The sequence below is a fragment of the Salvelinus namaycush genome, chromosome 23 (genome assembly GCF_016432855.1).
Source record: "Salvelinus namaycush isolate Seneca chromosome 23, SaNama_1.0, whole genome shotgun sequence".
Lineage (NCBI taxonomy): Eukaryota > Metazoa > Chordata > Actinopteri > Salmoniformes > Salmonidae > Salvelinus > Salvelinus namaycush.
In genome coordinates, this window is record NC_052329.1 from 32,368,605 (window position 1) to 32,392,735 (window position 24,131).

General features: G+C 45.7%; 2 protein-coding genes and 1 pseudogene across 2 annotated transcripts in view; 2 read left to right on the forward strand and 1 right to left on the reverse strand.

Moving 5' to 3' along the window:
- The window catches only part of LOC120018643 (zinc finger protein neuro-d4-like), a 39,739-nt gene extending 34,697 nt beyond the window's left edge, over positions 1-5,042 (forward strand). The window contains exons 7-10 of the mRNA XM_038961843.1: positions 2,863-2,982; positions 3,160-3,272; positions 4,534-4,615; positions 4,972-5,042. Coding sequence (XP_038817771.1) covers positions 2,863-2,982; positions 3,160-3,272; positions 4,534-4,615; positions 4,972-5,042 — 386 coding nt within the window. The remainder of the gene's footprint in view (positions 1-2,862; positions 2,983-3,159; positions 3,273-4,533; positions 4,616-4,971) is intronic.
- Positions 5,043-13,898: 8,856 nt separating this feature from the next.
- LOC120018644 lies at positions 13,899-15,386 on the forward strand (annotated as a pseudogene).
- Positions 15,387-16,054: 668 nt separating this feature from the next.
- Positions 16,055-21,151, reverse strand: LOC120018795 (TRPM8 channel-associated factor homolog). The gene is made up of 7 exons (XM_038962008.1): positions 20,538-21,151; positions 19,286-20,277; positions 18,922-19,016; positions 18,573-18,786; positions 17,372-17,608; positions 16,508-16,845; positions 16,055-16,297 (listed from the first exon to the last, which is right to left on the reverse strand). The coding sequence occupies exons 1-7, from the start codon at positions 21,149-21,151 to the stop codon at positions 16,055-16,057; spliced, it is 2,733 nt and encodes a 910-aa protein (XP_038817936.1).
- Positions 21,152-24,131: the final 2,980 nt, after the last annotated feature.

The window sequence follows — 24,131 nt, forward strand, 5'->3', positions numbered from 1 at the left end:
AGGTGCTTGTGGGTATTCCTGTGGAAGTGCTAATTCGATAATGCTGTGGCCACTTTATTGACCAGCCAGAGCGGTATGGATCTTAGGCCAGGGATTGTGCTAGAATGAGATTGTGAAAACTCCAGCAGCAGGCTGTATTGAGAATGAGGGAGTGAGAAAGGGAGAGAAAAAGGAGAGCACGGAGAGAGAGAGAGGGTTGTAGAGAGATCGGGAGAGTGAGAGATCGGAAAAGAGGAAGAGAGAGGGGGTTGGAGAGAGGCGGAGGGGAGAGGAAGAGAGGTAGAGAGGCTTATGCTGAGAGAGTGAGAGAGAGAGGTAGACGAAGAGAGGGGAGAGAGTTAGGGGGAGAGAAAGCGAGAGAAGGGAATGGAAGGGAGTGGGGAGATATGAGGGGGGTATTTGAGGATTCATCTCTCTCCCCTAATTCCCAGTGGGTTCCCGAGACACACTTAAAAGCTGTGAAGTGTGCTGTTCTGCCTGTATTCTCCCAGTAATTGGAGGGGTGTTACAGGAAAGGTGGTGCTGGAGTTGAGATGGAGGGAGGGAGGTGTGTATCACCCTTGACAACCTCAGGAACGTGCTACTTGTGATCATTTTTATCTACCTCTCTCGCGCATGTTCTTTGTCTCTGTCTGCCTGTCTGCCAGTTTTCTGTGTCTCTCTGTCTGGTTTGGTCTGTATGTCTCTATGTCTCTCTCTTCCACTCGCTTTGCTATCTCCCTCTCCCTCCCACCCTCTCTTTCTCCTTCTCCCCCCTCTCTTTTTCACTCCCTATCTCTCTTTCTCTCTGTCTGTCTTAAGGATATACTACCTCAGGTTAGCGTCTCAGACTTTAAACATGGCCACAGGCATTTAATCATTGATGGGCTTTCCTTTCTGAGCAGGCAGGCCAGCAGGCAGCCCTCTCACACACAGATGTGTCAGGGCCTGCTGATTCACTCTCAGGGGTCCTCGCAGCCCCACGGTCCACAGAGCCCCAGAGCAACACTGTTTGTAGTATGTGCCGTTCGGCATATAGTTTTATGTAATTGTGTGTGCATATACAGTTTTGCTCCCCATGGACTGTGGTAAAGCACAGTCAGCAGTAGTCTGTTAAAATAAAATACATACCAAGAAGGGGTGTGTGTTTTTTTCACAAGGCCAGAGGCTTAAAAAAAACGTTACTCGAAGTGACGTATTTCATTAATAAACCTATTTTGCCTTGTTTTTAATGCTTGCACTGTACATGCATAATATATGTACCTGTTGTATATAGTCCATACATAGCTCAGTGCCCAAGTGGCAAGTGTTGTAGACGAAGGTGGGGATAGTGGTATGTTTGCCACAGTCCCCTGAATGTACGTAATGTACCACTCCACTGTACATTACTGCTCCTCATTATACAATAAAGTACAGAGCTGCCTGGCTGGCTGCTGTGCTGGTACCACGGACAGCTCCTCTGCTCTTTTCTCCTCCCCCCTCTCCTCTCATCCTGATCAGAGTTGTTTTTTTTCTCTCTGGGGTTTATTGACCAACCCTGTGGAGTAGAACCCCCCCCCCCCCCCCCTCCGCCCTGCTCCACCCCCGCCTACTCCCCCCCCCCTCCCCCAGCCCCCTGCCACAATCCACCCTGGGCTGGATTAATGACCTCGCTGGAGAGGGCCCTGGCTCTCCAAATCACACACCAGACAGCCACTGATTACTCCACCATGCCGACTGCTGCTGAATTCTCTGTGTGTGTGTGTGTGTTTGTGTGTGTGTGTGTGTGTGTGTGTGTGTGTGTGTGTGTGTGTGTGTGTGTGTGTGTGTGTGTGTGTGCGTGTGTGTGTGTGTGTGTGTGTGTGTGTGTGTGTGTGTGTGTGTGTGTGTGTGTGTGTGTTTACGTATTCGGGATGAATTCTCTGTGTGTGTGTGTGTGTGTGTGTGTGTGTGTGTGTGTGTGTGTGTGTGTGTGTGTGTGTGTGTGTGTGTGTGTGTGTGTGTGTTTACGTATTCGGGATGAATTCCTGTGTGTGCTTGTCTAGTCTACTGTATACTGTTGTCTGTTTGTCTTCTTCTGTCTTACATGGCACGATGGTGAGTCATTGTGATGTTCCTGTCCATTGCATTGCATCTTAATACAGGAAAAAAGGACACATACAAATACACTGTCCTGGTTACGTGATCAGAGCTATTAAAGTTATTATGCAATCGACTGCAATCAGTGAGACAGAGAGGATGCATGCAGGGGGATGTTCTTCTCCATTAATGGTTATTCTAAAATGGTTTCCCGCCGTGCACCTGCCGCTTGATGCACAGCAAGTCTGTCCCAATATTTAACAGACCCCTGGGCCTCCCAGTGGAGTTCCCTTCCCGTCTTACTCCTCCCTTCCCTGGCTGAGCACGAGCTGGCGAGTCCCAGGCTTCAGCGGGCCTGCTGCTTGCTTTACCAAAACCAACATATGGAGGAGGGTGAGTTTTATCCAGCTGGGACGCTCTGCAGTCTGGTTGGCTGGAAGTCTCATATTCTCTGTCTCACTCTATGTTTCCTGTCTTTGCCGCTTTCACTCGTTTCTGCTTACTCTCTCTCTCGCTCTGTCTCTCGCTCTCTCTCTTCCTCTTTCCCTCTCCAAACCTGCGATGTTCCGCCTACGTCAGTCTAGTTCTAAGCCTGTTGAGTCCTCAGCTCTACACCAGCCTCAGTAGCAGGTCATCAGTAACCACAGACCACAGCCATATACTCTGTGCTCTAGGTCTGTGCTCAGTGGAGCTTCATACAAATGCTGGATTACTCTTATATTCTAGAGCATAGAATATAAGAGTAATATGCAGCTTTTCTGTAAGAGAGCGTTTGTTATGGAAAGAGCTCTATTGTATTTAACCTTTCCACCTGTGTGATTTCAGCTAAGAAAGCTGCAGACGGGTCGGTCATCCCTAACGGCTACTGTGACTTCTGCCTGGGCGGCTCCAAGAAGACCGGCTGTCCCGAGGACCTCATCTCCTGTGCCGACTGTGGACGCTCAGGTACGGACAGACAGACACTTCTATGGACACCGGTTTTAGTTGGTTTTAAATGTGTCATTATGACACAGATGTTATTATGTGTTGGTGTAGTGGAAACAAGTCCAACTTGATGACGTCGACAACGATGGTAATGAAGTGTAACATGAAGAGTGTGTATGTCCCTCTCTGTGTCCCCAGGTCACCCGTCCTGCTTGCAGTTCACAGTCAACATGACAGCAGCAGTACGGACCTACCGCTGGCAGTGTATCGAGTGCAAGTCCTGCAGCTTGTGTGGCACCTCCGAGAATGACGTGAGCACCACACCCACACACACACACGCCCCTTCATACTCCCAAAACATCTATACTGAAAAAATATATAAACGCAACATGCAACAATTTCAAAGATTTTACTGAGTTACAGTTCATATAAGGACATCAGTAAAATGAAATAAATTCATTAGACCCTAATCTAGGGATTTCACATGACTGGGAGTACAGATATGCATCTGTTGGTCACAGATACCTTAAAAAAAAAGGTAGGGGCGTGCATCAGAAAATCACCATTTGCTTTATGCAGCGCGACACATCTCCTTTGCATAGAGTTGATCAGGCTGTTGATTGTGGCCTGTGGAATGTTGTCCCACTCCTCTTCAATGTCTGTGCGAAGTTATTAGATATTGGCAGGAACTGGAACACGCTGTCGTACACATCGATCCAGAGCATCCCAAATATGCTCAATGAGTGACATGTCTGGTGAGTATGCAGGCCATGGAAGAACTGGGACATTTTCAGCTTCAAGGTTTCAGCTTTCAGCTTCCATTCGGATGAATGGCACGACAATGGGCCTCAGGACCTCATCACGGTATCTCTGTGCATTCAAATTGCCATCAATAAAATGCAGTTGTGTTCGTAGCTTATGCCTGTCCATACCATAACCCCACCGCCACCATGGGGCACTCTGTTCACAACGTTGACACCAGCAAACCGCTCACCAACATGACGCCATGCACGTGGTCTGCGGTTGTACGTACTAACAAATTCTCCATAACGACATTGGAGGCGGCTTATGGTAGGGAAATTAAACATTTCTGGCAACAGCTCTGGTGGACATTCCTGCAGTCAGTATGCCAATTGCACGCTCCCTCATAACTTTAGACATCTGTGGCCTTTTATCGCCCCCAGCACAAGGTGCACCTGTGTAATGATCATGCTGTTTAATCAGCTTCTTGGCAAAGGTGAAATGCTCACTAACAGGGATGTAAACCAATTTGTGCACAACATTTGAGAGAAATAAGCTTTTTGTGCGTATGGAACATTTCTGGGATCTTTTATTTCAGCTCATGAAACATGGGACCAACACTTTACATGTTGCGTTCATATCCCACTCTCCATTTACCACAACACACACTCGCCTGGACTCTTCTCCTCCTTAGTAAAGGATAATAACACACACAAAAAATGGGTGAAACCGAGTGCGAACGCGTAGCAAATCTGGGCCTTTGTGTGTATGTGCTATATTTGATTGATAATGTCAAAACATTATTTGTGTTTGTGTGTTTCCTTGTTCCAGGATCAGTTACTATTCTGTGATGACTGTGACAGAGGCTACCATATGTACTGCCTGAGCCCCCCTATGGCGGAGCCCCCAGAGGGTAGGTACACTACAGGATATGTGGAGGATATGGGCCTAGTGTAGTCCTATAGAATACTGTATAGTATACCTAGGCCGGCATATTGTCGGTAATTGATGACCATGCAATGGCTGGGTTCATAATGTCACTTATACAGTAGATGCATTATAAAGGGAAAGGCCATGTGCTGAATGCTTGTGTCATCCGCAAGTCAAGTTGACATGGCTAAGAGATTGCAAATCTATCACACTACCTGACCACAGTATGTGGTGATGCACTCGCAATCAGTATTCAATTTACAGTGTTCATTTATTCTGCTAGGGTTAATCCCTAGGCTTTCCAATAACCAGTGAACTTGTGAACTGTTGATCTTCCAGGGAGCTGGAGTTGCCATCTGTGTCTGCGACAGCTGAAAGAGAAGGCCTCGGCCTACATCACCCTGACCTAATCTACCACGTTACCCACCACCCCCCCTAAACATAACAACTGGACCAACTCTGAGAAGACACCCCCAACGCCCTGCAGTTTTTCCTCCTCTATGAAACGACATCTCCAGTCATCAGGTCTCCCAGCCCCAGCTGTTTTAACGTCAATGGAAGTACCTACATCCCAGGGTGCACCATGCTCCATCCAGGTCTCCCCCAGTCTGCCCCTGCTGAGGCCCAGCCACCTGCCCCTGGAGTCCCCTCCACCTCTGGCACCTCTGGCCCAGGAGGAACCACCTTCTATCCCAGCAGCCTCAGCGGGGAGCATCTGATCATCAATAGCCTAACTGGGCTGCCCCCCGGGGCTTGCTTGCCCTCCACCGTCTGCCTCCAAAGAGCTGTTTATCAGTAGCCCACAAGGGCACTCAAGAGGCACGCTCTCCCCTGTGAAGGGTCCGTAGAGGAGCCCTAACGAGCATCAGCTGCCACTGTGGCCCTATACTCCTATACACTGGGCTGTGGCCCTGGCAGCAGAGTACACAGAGAGAGGGAGAAGCAGGCCGTAGTGACGACCAGACTCCTCGTTAGGTTTAAAGCAGCTGCAGCCCCGCCCCCTTCCTCCCACATGGAGCCGCCACTCAAACCCTTTGAAAGTGAAGTACTCTGGGATTGATACCATCGCGCAGAGCTATTGTGGCTTTATGACATTTACAGAGGAGAGGGAGTGGAGAGGTTGTCACTCTGCCATCAGCCACTTACATCAAATTGTGTTTCCAAAAAAATATTGAATTAGAGCAAACGTTTCCCTCAACTATGAACTTCTGGTTACCTTCATTTCCTTCAAAACAACAACTGAAAAAGCCAACATGAGACTGCTATGACTTTGGCGGAGCTTGGTGTATTTTGTCTGTGTGTTTAGCAAGAATGTAGGTATGTTTTAAGTGTGGACAATGCAGGTTTTATTGTCTGGCCTTGTCAAAAATACAAGGCCCAAATGTTTTTTTAAACATTTTATTTGGTACTTTATTTGCATGGTGTTAACATTATAGTTTTTAAAGATATTTTAAGGATAAAATGTATTTAAGAAAGCACACTTAATTCGCAATAATGTGTTTGTGACCCATTTGGGTAAAGTTGTGTGTGTGTGTGTGTGTGTGTGTCCATCTGTATATGTGCGTGTGTATGCGTGTGTGAGTGAGGGCAAATGTGCCCTCCTAAAACTGCGTGGAAATGAGAGCCAACCGTAGCCAACCAGGTGCTAGGCAGGACCTATGGCAGGGTCGGGGAGCAGGAAGAGGAGGGGCTTCTGATGATTCTGATTCCTAGAAACACCACCATGACTTACTGTATTACATTTTCTGTTGGACCAAACGAATTCAAGCCAGCTTGCGCCGTTTCTCTCTTCCGAGCCCTGTTTTTCTCAAAGGATAACTCATTTTTGTGAAAAGTCATCAAAACTAATAGAATGAGCTCTTTACTATCTGCAAGACTGCTTTGTGTGCTAGGGACTTGTAATATAATGTGCTTTCAAAGAGTAAGCTAAAAGCAAGGACTTCTACTAACTGGGACGCCAGCATGTGAGTTTGTGCGCTTGCACTGAGACAAGTCTTTTTTCAACCCAAAGTCCCCTCCCCCAGTGGCCTATCTGACTGGACTATTGTATGAGGCTGCAACTTTGATTGGTCCAATGATCCCTCCTACTCTTCCTAGAGCTTTAAGTTGGGAGACATTTTGCTGTAAATAGATTGTCACTCTCTCTGTTTATCAAAAACACTAATTGCCATTTCATAATTCACCGTCTCAGTGCATATCGAAATATGAACTCAAAAATACAATTTATGTCTATTTAAATGCACTTAAAAGTGGTTGTCCTATTTGCCTCCATATTTGTAATGTCTCTACTCCTCAAATGTATGTGTTTATATTCTACTATGGTATGATCCAACACACACAGCCATGTTGGGGAAAATGTTACTACCTGTGCTACCCAAAATGTATGTACCATCATTTAGACATGTGTGATACCAGAAATTCTCTCGATTTCATATTTTGATATCTACTTTATTTATTTTTCTCGAATAACTAGGGATGTTTTCACCTCTTCTCTCTCAGTATTGTTCTCTTATTTGTTTATGTCTGTGTTTTTCTACTTCAAACATTTTGCACAGTGTGTTTGTTTGTTTGGCATGTGTGTGTATGTGTGTGTGGCTATGTGTGTGAGAGAGAGGGAGAGACACTGTCTGTCAGTGGTTCCGTTCCAAATGACACCCTTTCCTCTTTATAGTGCACTACTTTTGAACAGTGGCCATAGGGCTCTGGTGAAAAGTAGTGCATCACATAGGGAATAGGGTCCCATTTGGGATGCACACAGTCTCTTTAAACTCATAATGAGGTCCTCGAAAAACAAACACAGTGAAAAGACGGTTATTATTTTTCAAACTTCCTCTCCACGACACAGGCTGCATTCCGATACATCCAAGAATACAGTCAACACTAGTGTACTACGCTAGAATGGGTACTGCTGAAGCCTCAGTCCTCGCTACTGTAGTTGGTCCCGAGTGACAGTAGCCTGATCCCAGATCTGTTTGTGCTGTCGCATGACAATGACCCTTGGAGACAGATCTGGTATCGGGCCAAAGTGACAGAATGTTATTCTACTGAATTTGGGGCCCTTTGATTGTGTCATAATAGATTGTGTCCTAGCGGTGAATCGTTCGATAAGTAAACTCTTCACCTTTTAATGGACAGGCTCCTCAAAAGACAATGTGAAAACCTTCACCACATTACTGTTCCATCATTTTAAGTTTCCCACCAATATCCAATCAGAGTTGTGTTCAGAGCCAGTACTGAGGTAATAGCCAGATGATGACTTGTGATTCTGTGTGAGTGAGGTGAGCTGATCTGAAAGTGTTTACTGATAAGCCTTTACTTCTGAATTTATTCCTGGCACTTATGAGGATGTGGTGGTCAAACTACATTGATTGTACTATCTGAGAAGATGCAGTTGCAGAAAGAGGAGTGACTCAAGCTCAGATATGACCTTTGACCCCCCCCCCCCCCCTCCCCCCATCTTTAGACTGGGGGTGGGATCAGAAGGGAAAGAAGATTATTGTCCAGTCCTCAAACGAAGCAGGATTTTGGCCCTCTTGTAAATTGTCGTGCTGTGATCTTGCTTGCACTTTTTATTCCCAAATAATAAATTCCTGTGTGAGTGTGTGCACATTTTCCTTTCTTGTAACTGTCTGTTGTAAAAAAAAAAAAAGAAACACTGGATTAAATGAATTTGTTAGTATTTACCCTGATGGAGATCTTCCTGGACACGTGGGTTGTTTTCTCCTACCTACCTGGGAACGCGTTGAAATATTGACTGCAACTGCATAGCTGTCATTCATTCACTGTAAATTCATCTTGTCTTACTCCAGGCACCCAATTTTCCCACATTTTTTCTCTCCTGACTCCTTTTTTGATTTACAAACAATCATTAATAAAAGTTGTAACTCCTGAAACCGTCTGCTGTGGTGTGTGTCTGTGTGGAGCTTCTGAACAATTAGCAATGTTAATTGCCAATTTAGCAATGTTTGTGTATTTCTGAAGAAAATGTGAAAAGCTGAAAATTCATCCATTATGTGTTAAGTGTCATAAATATGCTATTTACAATAGATGGTTTGGAGCTTGGATCCATAAACCCACGTGGGCACTTTTCTCCCCAAAATATAATGATCTACCAAAGTATGATTGGATTACTTGAACCTCTTACAGCTTGAAAGTAAACAAGTTCTCTTTGAGCTACAATGTTTGTATGGGATAGATTGGAGAATAGGCACCTATCATACTGTAGTCCTGGAGAGACCTGGCTGAAGCAAATCCTGAATTCCATTCTTCACCTTCCAGAAGCCAGAACCATCACCAGTGCACGCCTTTTTTTCTTGGGGAAAATTTGTATTTTAAAATATATATATTCTTCCATCCATTTCTTGGCAAAATTCCCACTTCCACCTTATCCCAAATTCTGTATATCCCTCCAACCCCCCCCCCCCCCCCCCCCCCCCGCCCATCCAACAAACAAGAGACTACTACTGGCCTACTCCCACCTCTCTTCCTGCCCACGTTATTCTGACCCCTTGTCTCCCTCTTCCATTTCCAAGGATGTCTGTGAAGCTTATGTGGATTGTGTTTGTGTGTTTATAGTACTGTATGCGTTTTTTGTGTTTGTGTGTATCTGTATGTGAAGTGGATGGGGGGGGGGGGGGGGGGGGTTTGAGACTCCCAGCCAATTACCACATCTACCAGACAGGCTCAGACTGCCTCTGTGCCAGCCAATCAGAGAAGAGCTGCGCATAGCTGGGCCCATGGTGGTTGCCATGGTAACTCTGGGGCTGTTTGCATGGTGGATGATGGAACAGTGATGGATTACAGTAAGAGGGAGGGAGGGAGGGAGGGAGGGAGGGAGGGAGGGAGGGAGGGAGGGAGGGAGGGAGGGAGGGAGGGAGGGAGGGAGGGCTCATACATAAATATATTGGAAATGTATGAATACATCTTAAATGAATTGATGTTGGGAAAGAAGAGGGAAATGAAGGGAGTGATTGGGTGATGGGGGTACCTAAAATGTAGGCTACCTATTTGATTCTGTCTGTCTGTCTGTCTGTCTGGTCTAAGGCTGATAAGGCTTAAAGAATAGCCTGGGATGCAGTCTGACCTTTTGTCTCCTCAAGTCATTGGGCCATTAGGACCTTAGACTGTGCTCTGAATGATTTCCTCAGTCCAGCTATAGTCCACTGTTGGTCCAGCATTAACCAGAAAGGTAGACAGATGACAATTTGTGGAAAGGGCTCAAGATTTGGAACACTAAGCACAGTTCAGGTACAGTCAGTAGCCCAGTAATGTATCACTCACATGCTACACACTTATAACTATACACACATTTTACTGCACAGTATACACAACAATGGCTTGCAACTAACTAGGAAAGCAGCCCTTCTGAACAAACCATTGGCGTCCAGACAGACAACTATTAAAGTAACAACCTGTCTGATCCATAAGCATTATTTACCCATAATCCATGTGATTAGTAACAAGCAATTAAAAACGAATGGGCGAATCAATTGAGTGACCAGGATCAATGTCAATGTAGGCACGTGTGCCTGTAAGTCAAGGAAAGTCTATTCACATCCAGTAATGCAGCCGTGACAAATTAATGACTGGGTCATTAGAAACAGTTGTCATTATTTAACTTAATTGTGTTCACTTGTCACTCATGTTTAATAGCCGCAAATGAATGCCTGGGAAAAATCAGCCTGTGTGTGCTATGCTCTTGCTTTCCCGGAAAACCAATCCTCCAGACAATAATTCTACATTTTGAGATGTAGCACATTTCAATTTTACAACAATGTCTACTGGATAAATGAAATACTGGGTAAAAATTGGTACTGGTACTGCCTGCATTCTGGAATGTTGTATCATGAGGACCATGGGACATATACAGTAGCCAGGCCTCCCTGTTACATCCCAAACATCTGATACAAACCTGACATCTAGTGGCAGACTTTAAGAGCAGCACCAACCCCCATTACAATATACTGTGTGAATGGGGCAACCAGACACAATTTGACAGCCAGTTACCACTTTGAATGCAACATGGTGTGAATGATTGATTTGAAAGATGAGAGTGCATGGCCAAAGCAAAGTACTTACTATACATGAGAAATCTAAGACTGTACTGTGTACTGTAGATCTGAATTAACAAGGTTATAGTCAAATTATTTACTTGATGTAAGTGTCCTCATAGGCCTACTGTTGTGGAAAAACCATGCCTGGTTAAATCCCTTGTTTCACACTTTTGATATCTGTAATCTGATCTGCAGTATTTTCCCCTCATGCCTCTTAGGGTTCCTGTGCGAGCGAGTGTGCCAAGAGGGTGAGACCAGACCAGGAATCTTGCCAGGGTTACTCTTGCCTGGGAAACCAACACGAGACTAGTTATACAACCAAGACTTAGCCATTGACTTTCACTACACCAACAATGCTTCATAGAAGCTCTACCATAAGATTGACATGTGAAGGAGAAATGTGTGTGTCATTAAGAAGTTTGAACATAAAAATGTACAGTACAAGTCAAAAGTTGTACTCATTCAAGGGTTTTTCTTTATTTTTACTATTTTCTAAATTTGTAGAATAATAGTGAAGACATCCAAACTATGAAATAACACATATGGAATCACGTAGTAACCAAAATTCTAAATATATTTCATATTTGAGATTCTTCAAAGTAGCCACTCTTTGCCTTGATGACAGCTTTGCACACTCTTGGCATTCTTTCAACCAGCTTCATGAGGTAGTCACCTGGAATGCATTTCAATTAACAGGTATGCCAGTCAGCTGTGTTGTGACAAGGTAGGTGTGGTATACAGAAGATAACTCTATTTGGTAAAAGACCAAGTCCATATTATGGCAAGAACAGCTTGAATAAGCAAAGAGAAACGACAGTCCATCATTACTTTAAGAGATGAAGGTCAGTCAATCCGGAAAATTTCAAGAACTTTTAAAGTTTCTTCAAGTGCAGTCACAAAAACCATCCAGCGCTTTGATGAAACTGGCTCTCATGAGGACCGCCACAGGAAAGGAAGACCCAGAGTAACCTCTGCTGCAGAGGATAAGTTCATTAGTTACCAGCCCCAGAAATTGCAGCCCAAATAAATGCTTCACAGAGTTCAAGTAACAGACACATCTCAACGTCTTGTGGGGCTTCCGAGTGGCGCAGCGATCTAAGGCACTGCATCTCAGTGCTAGAGGCGTCACTACAGGCTCTCTGTTTCGATTCCAGTCTGTATCACAACCGACTGTGATAGGGAGTCCCAGAGGGTGGCGTACAATTGGCCCAGCATTATCTGGGTTTGGTCGGTGTAGGCCTTCATTGTAAATGAGAATTTGTTCTTAACTGACTTGCTAAATGTACGGCCTTCATGGTCGAATTGCTGCAAAGAAACCACTACTAAAGGACACCAATAATAAGAAGAGACTTGCTTGGGCCAAGAAACACAAGCAATGGACATTAGACCGGTGGAAATCTGTCCTTTGGTCTGATGAGTCCAAATGTGAGATTTTTGGTACCAACCGCTGTGTCTTTGTAAGACGCAGAGTAGGTGAACGGATGATATCCGCATGTGTGGTTCCCACCGTGAAGCATGGAGGAGGAGGTGTGATGGTGCTTTGCTGGTGACACTGTGATTTATTTAGAAATTCAAGGCATACTTAAGCAGCATGTCTACCTGAGCATTCTGCAGCGATACGCCCTCCCATCTGGTTTGAGCTTAGTGGGACTATCATTTGTTTTTCAACAGGACAATGAACCAACAAACCTCCAGGCTGTGTAAGGGCTATTTGACCAAGAAGGAGAGTGATGGAGTGCTGCATCAGATTACCTTGCCTCCACAATCACTCGACCTCAACCCAATTGAGATGGTTTGGGATGAGTTGGAATTCAGAGTGAAGGAAAAGTTGCCAACAAGTGCTCAGCATATGTGGGAACTCCTTCAAGACTGTTGGAAAATCCTTCCAGGTGAAGCTGGTTGAGAGAATGCCACGAGTGTGCAAAGCTGTCATCAAGGCAAAGGGTGGCTACTTTGAAGAATCTCAAACATAATGTATATTGTTATTTGTTTAAATTTTTTTGGGTACTACATGATTCCATATGTTTCTTCACTATTTTTCTACAATGAAGAAAATAGTAAAAAAATAAGTAGGTGTGTGCAAACTTTTGACTGGTACTGCACATTGCTCTATAATTTTTCTGATTTAAATTTTTCAACTAAAATGTCAATTAATGTTACCGGAACTATCTGCACTGACCCTACACACACACACTTACTAGACTTTACATACAGTGCATTCGGAAAGTATTCAGACCCCTTGACTTTTTCCACATTGTTACGTTACAGCCTTATTCTAAAATGTATTAAATTAGATTTTTTCCTCATCAATCTACACACAATACCCCATAACGGCAAATCAAAAACAGGTTTTTCAAAATGTTTGCAAATGTATACAAAGAAAAACGGAAATATCACATTTACATACAGGTAGGTATTCAGACCCTTAACACAGTACTTTGTTAAAGCACCTTTGGCAGTGATTATAGGCTCGAGTTTTCTTCGGCATGATGCTGCAAGCTTGGCACACTAGTATTTGGGGAGTTCCTCCCATTCCTCTCTGCAGATCCTCTCAAGGTCTGTCAGGTTGGATGGGGAGCGTTGCTGCATAGCTATTTTCAGATCTCTCCAGAGATGTTAGATCAGGTTCAAGTCCAGTCTCTGGCTGGGCCACTCAAGGACATTCAGAGACTTGTCCCGAAGCCACTCCTGTGTTGTCTTGGCTGTGTGCTTAGGGTTGTTGTCCTGTTGGAAAGTGAACCTTCGCCCCAGTCTGAGGTCCTGAGTGCTTTGGAGCAGGTTTTCATCAAGGATCTCTTTGTACTTTACTCCGTTCATATTTGCCTCGATCGTGACTATTCTTCCAGTCCCTGCCACTGTAAAACATCCCCACAGCATGACGCTGCCACCACCATGCTTCACCGTAGGGATGGTGCCAGGTTTCCTCCAGACGTGACGCTTGGCATTCAGGCCAAAGAGTTCAATCTTGGTTTCATCAAAAGCAGAACAGCTGGTCTATCTAATGTACACAACACCTGAGAGAACCATGTACATTTGGATCTACCCAGACACTGTGACCTGCTGGTTAAACAGGCTATATGGGTTCAACCATTGGGCTCTGCTTCAGAGGCATAGCTTGGTGCAGGACAGGTGAGTGGGCAGACACAGCTAGTCGTGACCAGAGAACATGAGGAGAAAGCAATCAACTAGGAAGTAGGAACGTCCCATCCAATGATGCCTATCCCAATAGCCCTGTCTGTATTCCTGGCTGGAACCCTGTCCCTTGTTGAGGGGGATGTGATGGTCAACTTCGAGGACATCCCAGAGTGTGTGGAGTATTTTTACCAGGGAAGGTACTAGGCTGGGGCGCTGACACCCCGGGTGCTGCCCGACCTGTGCCAGCACTTCCACAACAGGTACCACTTTGCCATGCTGTACAACACCAACCACCGCATTGCTGTGTATTCAGCCTACCGCTTCCAGCCCAGCAACGGAGGAGGCAGGGAGAAACGCTGGTTTGTGGAGCCACAGGTGGGTCATGAGAACAGGGCAGATGTGTCTGTGGCTAGAAACAGACATGCCATAGGATGGTCTCCTCAACAATTCACATCAATAACTCTATGTTGGTGACACAAATTCAAAAAGGCTCTAGATCATCATATTTGTTGTGTCCTGTGTTGTACTATATGGAGGCAGATTGTTGCCTAAATACATTTGGGGAAAAAACATTGAAATAAACTGAGATGCCTAAAACATTTTAAAGACAAATTATATTTTCTGTTTGAATTGATCTAAAACTTTGGGTTGTAACAGCAGGTTATTTTCCCTCCCAGCTCGTGGGGTGCAGAGATGCAGGATGGGTACTGGCTGGGGAAAGATCACCCTGGGGTTTACCTGGGTGAGAGAAAGGCGCTCAACGAGGACTACACCCACTCTGGCCTCGACCGCGGCCATCTCAACCCCAATGAACATCATGCAGGTAGTCTACTCCACAATAAAGGCTCTGCTTTGAACAGATATCATGCAATTACAATTCCAATGTTGTTAGAATTGTTAGAATTGTTTCTTAGTTCACTGTGGACTACAGTAATGATGGTAGACTATTGAGCTGAAAGTTAAGTACAAGGTAAAGTACCAGTATTAATGCAACCCAACAAACACACAACATTGCCTCAAAGTTGACTCCAAGTGGGACTCAATATGCCATTGCTACTTTGTAACACTTAGTAATTAATCTCATGACAAATTGCTTAAACCTACAATATATCTCTCCTTTTTCTCTATTCTTAATCTCACACGGTCACCCACTTCCTTTTCCCCCCCAGTCGTAACGCCACCTTCACCCTGACCCACGTGGTGCCCCAGAACCCCAAGCTCAACCAGAACGCCTGGGCCTGCCACGAGTCCCAGGTCACCGACCTGTTCAAGGCCCAGTGTGCCAAGGCCTGCGTGCTGGTGGGCGCCATCCCCTCCACAGACAACTGGATTGTCAAGAACAACGTCCGATGCGTCAACATCCCCGAGTACATTTGGAACGCCTACTGCTGTGTGGACAACAACGGTAAGCATGTCCATAGCGGCGGCGCCACCACCCTCAACGCTGAGCAGAACTGAGCGGACCAGCACTCACTGCTGGAGCTGAACGGTTTCCTGCAGCAGTACTCTGAAGCACCAACAGGGGACTTGTTTCACAACAACTGCCCAGCAGTGACCGAGAAGTAGTATCCCACTCATGCGTTTCTATTCATGATTTGACAGTGGCAAAGTGAGCTAAAACTTCACTTCACATACCAGTACCAGTCCTTCAGCCCAGTCCTGTGCATCCTACTGTGAAAGTGTAATTATGAACTACAGTGAATGAATAAAGAACTATGTTTTGAGAGATACATATTTATTATTCTTTATATGTGCTTTCTAGGAATAAGTGAGAATAATATAATAATACAAATTAAATAACAAGAGGTACATTTCTATAGCTTTGTATACAGTATCAAAAACATATACGACTTCAGAATAAGGTGCTTTATTGGGCACATAACTACATTTGGAATGAAATAGACCCTGTAAAACATCCGACTTATGATGAATAAGGCACTTGCGCGGACTCTTCTGAAGTGCACTAGAATATACAATTGCATTTATAGCCAAGAATAGACCCAATCTCCTCAGCCAGCCCTTTGTGACGACCTCAAAAACCGTTATAATTAATTATTTATTTGCACAACAGACGCAACCATGATTATTGCAGTAGCATTTCTACACCAGGCCAGCAATTTCCTAATCACCACTCCTTTACCTTAACCCGTCACCAAACAGTACCTACCCTTCACCAGCAATCCCTGACCTGTGACCTCTGACCCCCAATATAAGGGGGTGACCTCCCCTATAGGTCAGCCATACTGGGCCATAGGGTGGTCGCTCCACACCGGCATGTTAGAGAGCTTTTCCTCTGTAGCGGGCTCAATGGGCCAGCCCCAGGCCTTGAAGAAAGGAGCCAGGTTCCTCTCGACCGCCAGGGAGAAGGTCTCAGCATACAGGTTCATCTTTCCCTGGTTGTCTTTGGGCACGTTCTGCATGGTGTGGTAGGCAGCAAACACCTTCTTGAAGGCGTCCCAGCCAAACTGGTCCTGGAGCTGGTGGGAAGGAGGACAACGAAGAGAAACTGTTTACACAAACTCAACCCTAGATTAAGTACATTTCTTTGTAGATGTTTTACTGTTGCATCTATGCTTTCCTGTCTATCTACACATGCCTTTTCACAAGCACTAATTGTAGGGTTTGTACACAACATACTCTGCAGCAGGGCGTACTATACAGTATACGTCACTACAATCTCATGTCACCTGCATGTAGGTCTCCAGTGCCACCCACATGTCCCAGCTGGCCAGATTCCTGCCCCCTTTAGCGTACCCCTCGGCACGGCTCTGTCGGTTGGCCAGCGCCATGTTGGGGTGGGCCCGATCCCGATTCACCCCCAACACCTCCTCGTGCACGTACACGGACCACAGGTTACACGTGCACTCAGTGGTGTGCGAGGGGAACTCCCAGACTCCTCTCTGCTGGTTGTGACCCAGCTCGTGGATGGCTCCCCACAGGCCCGAGCTGCGGGCTGCCACAGGGTTCACCAGGTTTGGGGCGGAGGAGGATTGTATCATGATAGGGTAGCCTGCATGCATGAAGCCTGTAGGGGGGGAAGGGAGAGAGGAAGGAGATGGTCTGATCAATGTCTGGATACTGACAGGGCAGAGGTTGTGCAGCCCACTGCTTACACTCTTTTAAAAAAGGGTTCCAAACGGGTTCTGTGTCTGTCCCCATGGGAGAATACTTTTTGGTTCCACGTAGCTGTGGAAAGGGTTCTACATGGAAGCAAAAAGGGTTCTCCATGGAAGCAAAAAGGGTTCTACCTGGAACCAAAAGGGGTTCTGCTATGGGGACAGCCGAAGAAACCTTTTTTTTCCCAAGAGTGTAGGTTACTTGCGTACAACACATTTTCTACAGCACAACAACTTACTCACTTAGAAACTGTATAGGTACTGTCCTACCTGACTCAAAATACATATACATTTTTTGGTTGGCAATGTCTTTTCAGATAATCTCTCTTTTTCCTGTTCATATCCAGAAATTACACAATCCCTGTTTCCCTACCATAGTCAATTCCAGTCATGACTGTTTGTCCATGCTACGAAATAAGAGGAACAGACGCTAACCGTGGGAAATCTGGACGTCGGCCACAAAGCGCTCCTTGCGTGGGAACTTTGCGGGGACGGCAGCCAGGTCAGCTATTCCCCTCATGATGTCATCCCAGAGCGCTGCCACCAGGTCAGGCCGATCCACACCTCGGACCACGTCAGAGTGGACGGTCAGGATGATGTTCTCAAACTCCATCTCTGCCCAGGGGGAAGGGGCAGTCCGCAGAACTGCCCAGTCTGCAGGTGTGGTCACCCCTAGAGACAGGAGAGAGGCAAGGGTTGGAGAAAAATCCTGGATAATTTGACAGAATTTATCATTTTAATGAGGTGTTATGACCGTGTGTGTCTTCATGATCAGTCAATCAATCTCATCTCAGCTTGGTATGCCAATTAGAGGTAACAGATAAGCCTAGCATAGGTGAACAACATACATTAAATGGCCTTCATGATGACTATTACCAGACAAATCTTTGGGACAGTGTGATTTCCTACCACAATGATGAGTAGCACATTGCAAATCCATTCTCATAACAGCAGGGATTCAGCTTCAGTTTTAGTAACACAGCTGCAATGGCACAGTCTATCTGAGAGCATAGCTGTTCCCAGCTTAGTTCATCTCTGTATTCTACAGATGTTTCATACAGAACAAAGGCTGTGTCATTTCCCCTTTTAATCTGTGGCAGCCTTCATCATTGTACATTCTAAATGGCAACAGCGAGCAGGAAGCAACTCAATTATGTATTAGGAATACATGAATAGCAGATCAGAATACATGAATACAACTCCGAGAAATGAATAAAGATTTGATTCATTTACAAGAAATTGGGTACAAAAAGAGGTTAAAAGATATGAAATATTCTGCCTGGATGAAGTCAAAAGGGTCCCAGACGGATATATTGTAAATGAGTAAATGAGGGGGCTGGATGGAGTAATGTACTTTGTTCTCTTTATGGTGTATGTACTTTGTGTTATCTTTTATTAACCTGGTATTTATCCAGGTTAGTCTCATTGAAAAACCCTCTCTGTGAAACTTTCTATGAGGCACACACATATAATAATGGCACACTTATAGTGCATTATAACACTTGCTATAAGTGGTCATAACAACTCATGAGTTATAACAACTCAGGTGTAACACACTTATAATAGATCACTTAGATGCATTATAAGACCAAAGTGTAAAATGCATCATAGACTCCCACCTCTCCCACCCACTTACCAGTCTTGTAGTAGGGGGCCGGCACAGCCCCCTGAATAATGACCTCCACCCCCTCCACCTGGGTCTTAGGAGGGGCGATGAGATAGAGGAGACCGCCCCACAGGTTGCACACCTGCATCATCTCTGAGTCTATGGGGAAGCGCTCATGAACCACTGGCGCTCGCTTCAGCTCGTTCGAATTCCCAATGTTGTCAGTCTGACAGCCTATCTGGACCTGATGGTAACAGGGGCATCAGTCAATCAATCAATTCACAAAGTTCTTGAGGGCTTGATCTCAAAACAAATAAAACATTATTTGATTCAATAGAATTTATAATTATAAGACAAAACAAAAAGCCGCATTGGATACCTTCCAGCCCTGGTTGACGATTTGTGGTGGCATGGCCATGTATGTCCTCATCCCAGGGGAAAGGAACAGACCGGTACTGAGCCACTCCTCTCCTCCTAAGACAATGTTCAGTAGTGGTTATATTCAAACACAACAGAATATAATAGTGAAAGTAAGGTTAGAAACACGTATTACAATGCTAACCAATGAACTTACATATAAGCAGAGTAGCTATTGCGAAAAGTATTTTTTCGCACCCGTTTTAGCTAAGCCATTACTCCTGGTGTGTTTCATATTGGTTCCCAAGACTAAACCATCTCCATTAGACCCATGATCCTCCCTTTTAGAGCTCATGTCCCATAAGAGAGAATGAGAGACTACTAACCTGCTGTATTACAGTTGATCCTAACCCTGGCATTGGACAAGGCAGGCATCATGGGCTGGTCCTTGATCAGGTAAGGCAGTAGGGCATCTGGGTCCTGGCACACCTTGTACACCTCCGCGCCTACACTGAGCAGCAGGTGGTCCTTGGCGCTTATCACCGGACAGCTGTGGCACACCTGGGGGATGCCCGTCTCCTTCAGCACGTCAGTGAGCATGGCCAGCACCGAGGTGTACGAGGCACAGTCGTGCGCCCGCATGTGCAGGTAATTGGCACAGTCACCGCCAAGCTTCTTCAGACCGGCCTCCTCATGCTCTGTCAGCGCCTCGCCCTGGGTCACGTGACCGGCAAAGCGGCGCAGCAGGTGGCGGAAGTGGAAGCCCTCAGAGCAGGTCTGACCCGGGACTGGGGCCTTGTAGCAGCCTGCATCCAGAGTGTTCCCCAACAGGCTGAGGCCCATCTTGTTGAGGATGCGGTTGCCTGCGTACCCTGTCATGGTGTTGTGGCCCGGGTTGGCCTGGGCCCAGTACCAGGCGTGGCCCCCGATCAGTAGGCCCCCACCCTCGGCCACAAAGTCCTGAATTTCGTCGGCCTGGGCATCGCTGTAGGAGGTGCAGACGTAGACGCTGAGCTCCTTCCTGAAGCCGCTCTTCTCACAGCGCAGGCCAGACTTGCTCAGCAGGGTGTGGGCGGCGCCGAGCTGGGGCAGGACGCCTACCAAGCCGTTACGACCCTCGTCCAACCAGCGCACGGCATTGAGCATGAAGGGGGACAGCTGCTCTCGGCCCAAGAATCCCTCGTGGGTGACCACGATGACTCGGCCCTGGCCGTAGTATGCCCCGGCCAAAAAGGCCCTGCCGTCCTGTGTGGTGCCAATGGGGAATGCTAGAGGGCCGTGTACCAGCACCTCTGAGCAAATAGTCCCGCCCTGGATATCAAACTCAGTCACGCCCTCCAGCAGGAACTCCAGGTCATCCTTGAAGTCCTTGCTCATCCTAGGGAAAGAAGAGAGTGAAAGTGTAGGTATGATTAGACAAGAGAACTTAAGACACATAAAAATAGCTCAAATAAACAATTGATTAAACATTTATTTTAACCAGGTGATTTCTGGAGTTAAATAAACTCTGCTTTCTTGTTTTGTTTTTTACACCTGGTTATAGGAGGTGGTGATATGAGGCAGAAAATACCACCATGTTTACATTTCCGTTTTACTACAGTATCTATATTAATATGCCATGAAGTGCACAATACTTACGCCACAGCCAGCCAGCTGGAAGGGATCTGTGGAGGCACAGGGAGAATACCCTGCTCCCCAAGTTGGGCCGAGAAGTAGATGCCAGCCACACTGGACACCTTGTTCCCAGGGAAACCCAGCAGGTTGTTCTGTTTGGGTCCCTCGGCCCAGCTACAAGCCTGGCCAGCCATCAGCAGCCCGCCTCCCGCCTTCAGGAACTCTACCAGCTCCTTCACCTCTGGACCCACGCAGTACGCATCCGTCACATACACTCCCAGGCCCTCACAGAAGCCCCCTACCTTGGGTTGGAGGCTGGAGTAGCTCAGATTGTCGGCCACGGCCTTACAGCTCTGGTGGACGCCCACGGTAGTGCTGTCACAGGACGAGCCTGTCAGCCAGGTCAGCGCATTCTCCACCAGGGCAGGAAAGGCAGTGAGGTAACCCTCGTGACCCAGCACCACCACCCGGCCTCGGCCATAGAATGAGGCAGCCATCAGGACCTGGCCACGGGCGTTCATGGCCAGTGGGAAGGCTTGGTCGCCGATCAGTACTAAGTCGCTGGGTATGTTTGGCCCGTTGAGGTCCAGCTCTTTGACCCCCCTCATCAGGGCAGTGTAGGCCTCCTCACGGGACATGCTGCTTTGGGTCATGGCTTAGTCTGTGGTCTGACGAACCTATTGGTGGTGGAGAAAAAAAGGATTTTAAATGACAGATATGTTTAAAACAGTATAAGTACTGGAGGTTGACAGTCCATGTACACACATTTAACTCTTTAAAACTGAATTTTACTTTGCGGTAATCTCTACAACAAAAGCATCATAAATAGTTCAGAACAAACAAAGGCATCTGTAAAACCTACCTAGATACAAAGGATAACCAACAGCTGAAGATCAGTGTCAAGCCAAAAATGGAGTTCAGAGCAAGCAGAGCAGCAAGCTGTGTTACATTCCACTGAGCATACCTGGGGCACAGTCTGAATGAAGGGAAGAAAGAGATCGTCACATCAGCAAAACAAGTAAAAGGAGCAGGGAGGGACATGTGTGTGGCCAATGACTGGCCACTGTGACCTGAGCAGACAGGGCAGGGCAGGGGAAAGGGAGGCATCTGTCAACAGTGAGTCTGTAGGAATACAGTGTGCTCAATTGGGTGGAGTCAGCCAATTACCAGAAGGGTTGCCTAATACATCAGACTGAAACGAAGTCCCCCTAAAAAAGATGCCAGAATGATGAATACTGACTTTACCTGTTGTCCGTGGTGTTGGTCCTTTTGATGATAGGAAGTGAAGATAAGATGTCCACAGGAAAGTATTATTAACCAGACTTTTTGGGGCACTGGTCTGGCTCTTGTATTTCCGGTATGTATTTTGAATCTCTGATGCATTGCCCTGCCCTGCCCTGTCTACTCATATCTCCCTCACTAACTTTAAGCATCAGCTGTCAGAGCAGCTCACAGATCACTGCACCTGTACATAGCCCATCTGTAAATAGCCCATCCAACTACCTCATCCCCATATTGTTATTTATTTATTTTTGCTCCTTTGCACACAAGTTTTTCTACTTGCACATTCATCCTCTGCACATCTATCACTCCAGTGTTTAATTGCTAAATTGTAATTACTTCGCCACTACGGCCTATTCATTGCTTTACCTCCCTAATCTTACCTCATTTGCACACACTGTACATAGATTTTTTTCCTATTGTGTTATTGACTGTACGTTTGTTTATTCCATGTGTAACTGTGTTGTTATTTGTGTCGCGCTGCTTTTCTTTATCTTGGCCAGGTCGCAGTTGTAAATGAGAACTTGATCTGTCAGCTTCCAGGGTGGTGTGTCAGGGTGTTTCCCCTATTTTCAACCTTTGTCTCAGCAGTCTGCCAGCATGTCTTGCACAACAGTTCACTCCTAACACTCCAGAGGGGTGTCAGGGGGATTGTTTATGCACAGTTACTCCTCCTGACAGTGTCTTGGACGGCCAGGAGCATGACCAAGACTCCCTGTATATTCTGGACAGTTTTTTTGCAACATGCAACAAACCTTGGCAGCTACATTTAATATTTGTGTGTCACATTGTCTTTCTATTAAATGTCTTTACAAGTAAAACCCTATTAGGCCTCACTCTCCCCTATCTGAGATATCTACTGCAGCCCTCATCCTCCACATACAACACCCGTTCTGCCAGTCACATTCTGTTAAAGGTCCCCAAAGCACACACATCCCTGGGTCGCTCGTCTTTTCAGTTTGCTGCAGCTAGCGACTGGAACGAGCTGCAACAAACACTCACAATGGGCAGTTTTATCTCAATCTCTTCATTCAAAGACTCAATCATGGACACTTACTGACAGTTGTGGCTGCTTTGAGTGATGTATTGTTGTCTCTACCTTCTTGGCCTTTGTGCTGTTGTCTGTGCCCAATAATGTTTGTACCATGTTGTGTGCTACTACCATGTTGTGTTGCTACTATGTTGTTGTCATGTTGTGGTGCTACCATGCTGTGTTGTCATGTGTTGCTGCCTTGCTATGTTGTTGTATTAGGTCTCTCTTTATGTAGTGTTGTGTTGTCTCTCTTGTCATGTGTGTTTTGTCCTATATTTATATATTTTTTATTTGTTTTATTTTAATCCCAGCTCCCGGCCCCGCAGGAGGCCTTTTGCCTTTTGGTAGGCCGTCATTGTAAATAAGAATTTGTTCTTAACTGACTTGCCTAGTTAAATAAAAAGTCAAGTCGTGTCAAGTTTTTTCCAAGTAAAAAAAAAAAAATCTTTACATGCAATGACTTGTTCAGCTACACATTTTTGTCTATTTATTGAGGCTACCAGACAGCCCTTTTCATTATTTTGTCTACAACGCATTTTCATTATGTAATAATTAATTTGAACAACAAATTCCAAATGCAAGCTTCATAAGTAAATTATAAATGTCAAGAAATTTTGACATACCAAAAAACCATTAGGCCTATGCTAGTAATTGTTGATTGATTCGCCATTGCTGGTCAATTTGCAAAGTAAACAGTTAACCGCCATTTCCTGATAGCAAAACAAGCACATATAGTGTAGAGAGTCAGTGTACCCTCTAAACCGCTGTGAAATGTATTTTCCATAACCAAAAATATGATATTTTAAGATGTTTGAAGCTGGTGTACAAAACTGAAAGTAAAAGACTGAAAAACAAAAGTTAAAAACAGGAATTATAGACAGTGCACATAGAACAAATCTACCGCTTCTTAGACTTGCTTTCAACGAAAATTACATATTTCCATGTGAATTTTGTCAGGTCCCCCCAAAAATTACGTATTGCAGATGTAATATTCTTTTGAAGCTGAATATTTATTTATGGCAATGTAACGGTTGTCGTTGGTGGAAGGAGAAGAGGACCAAAGTGCAGCGTGGTACGTATTCATAATAATTTTAATAAAGAATGAATACTGAACAAAAACAACAAACCGACAAACGAACAGTTCTGTAAGGTGCAAACAAAAAACTGAGCCGCCTCTGGACAGACGGGCGCCTCTGGACAGACGGGCGCCTCTGGACAGACGGGCGGGCGGCTCAGGACAGACGGGCGGGCGGCTCAGGACAGACGGGCGGGCGGCTCAGGACAGACGGGCGGCTCAGGCGGCT

Bases quoted from the DNA above. Each gene is read 5' to 3' on its own strand.
- LOC120018795 (XM_038962008.1), bottom strand. From the start codon at position 21,151: ATGTCCCGTGAGGAGGCCTACACTGCCCTGATGAGGGGGGTCAAAGAG. The intron at 18,787-18,921 runs GTATCCAATGCG...TGTTACCATCAG, and splicing joins TCGTCAACCAGGGCTGGAAG to GTCCAGATAGGCTGTCAGAC. The intron at 17,609-18,572 runs GTAAGTGGGTGG...TCCTGTCTCTAG, and splicing joins GGCCCCCTACTACAAGACTG to GGGTGACCACACCTGCAGAC.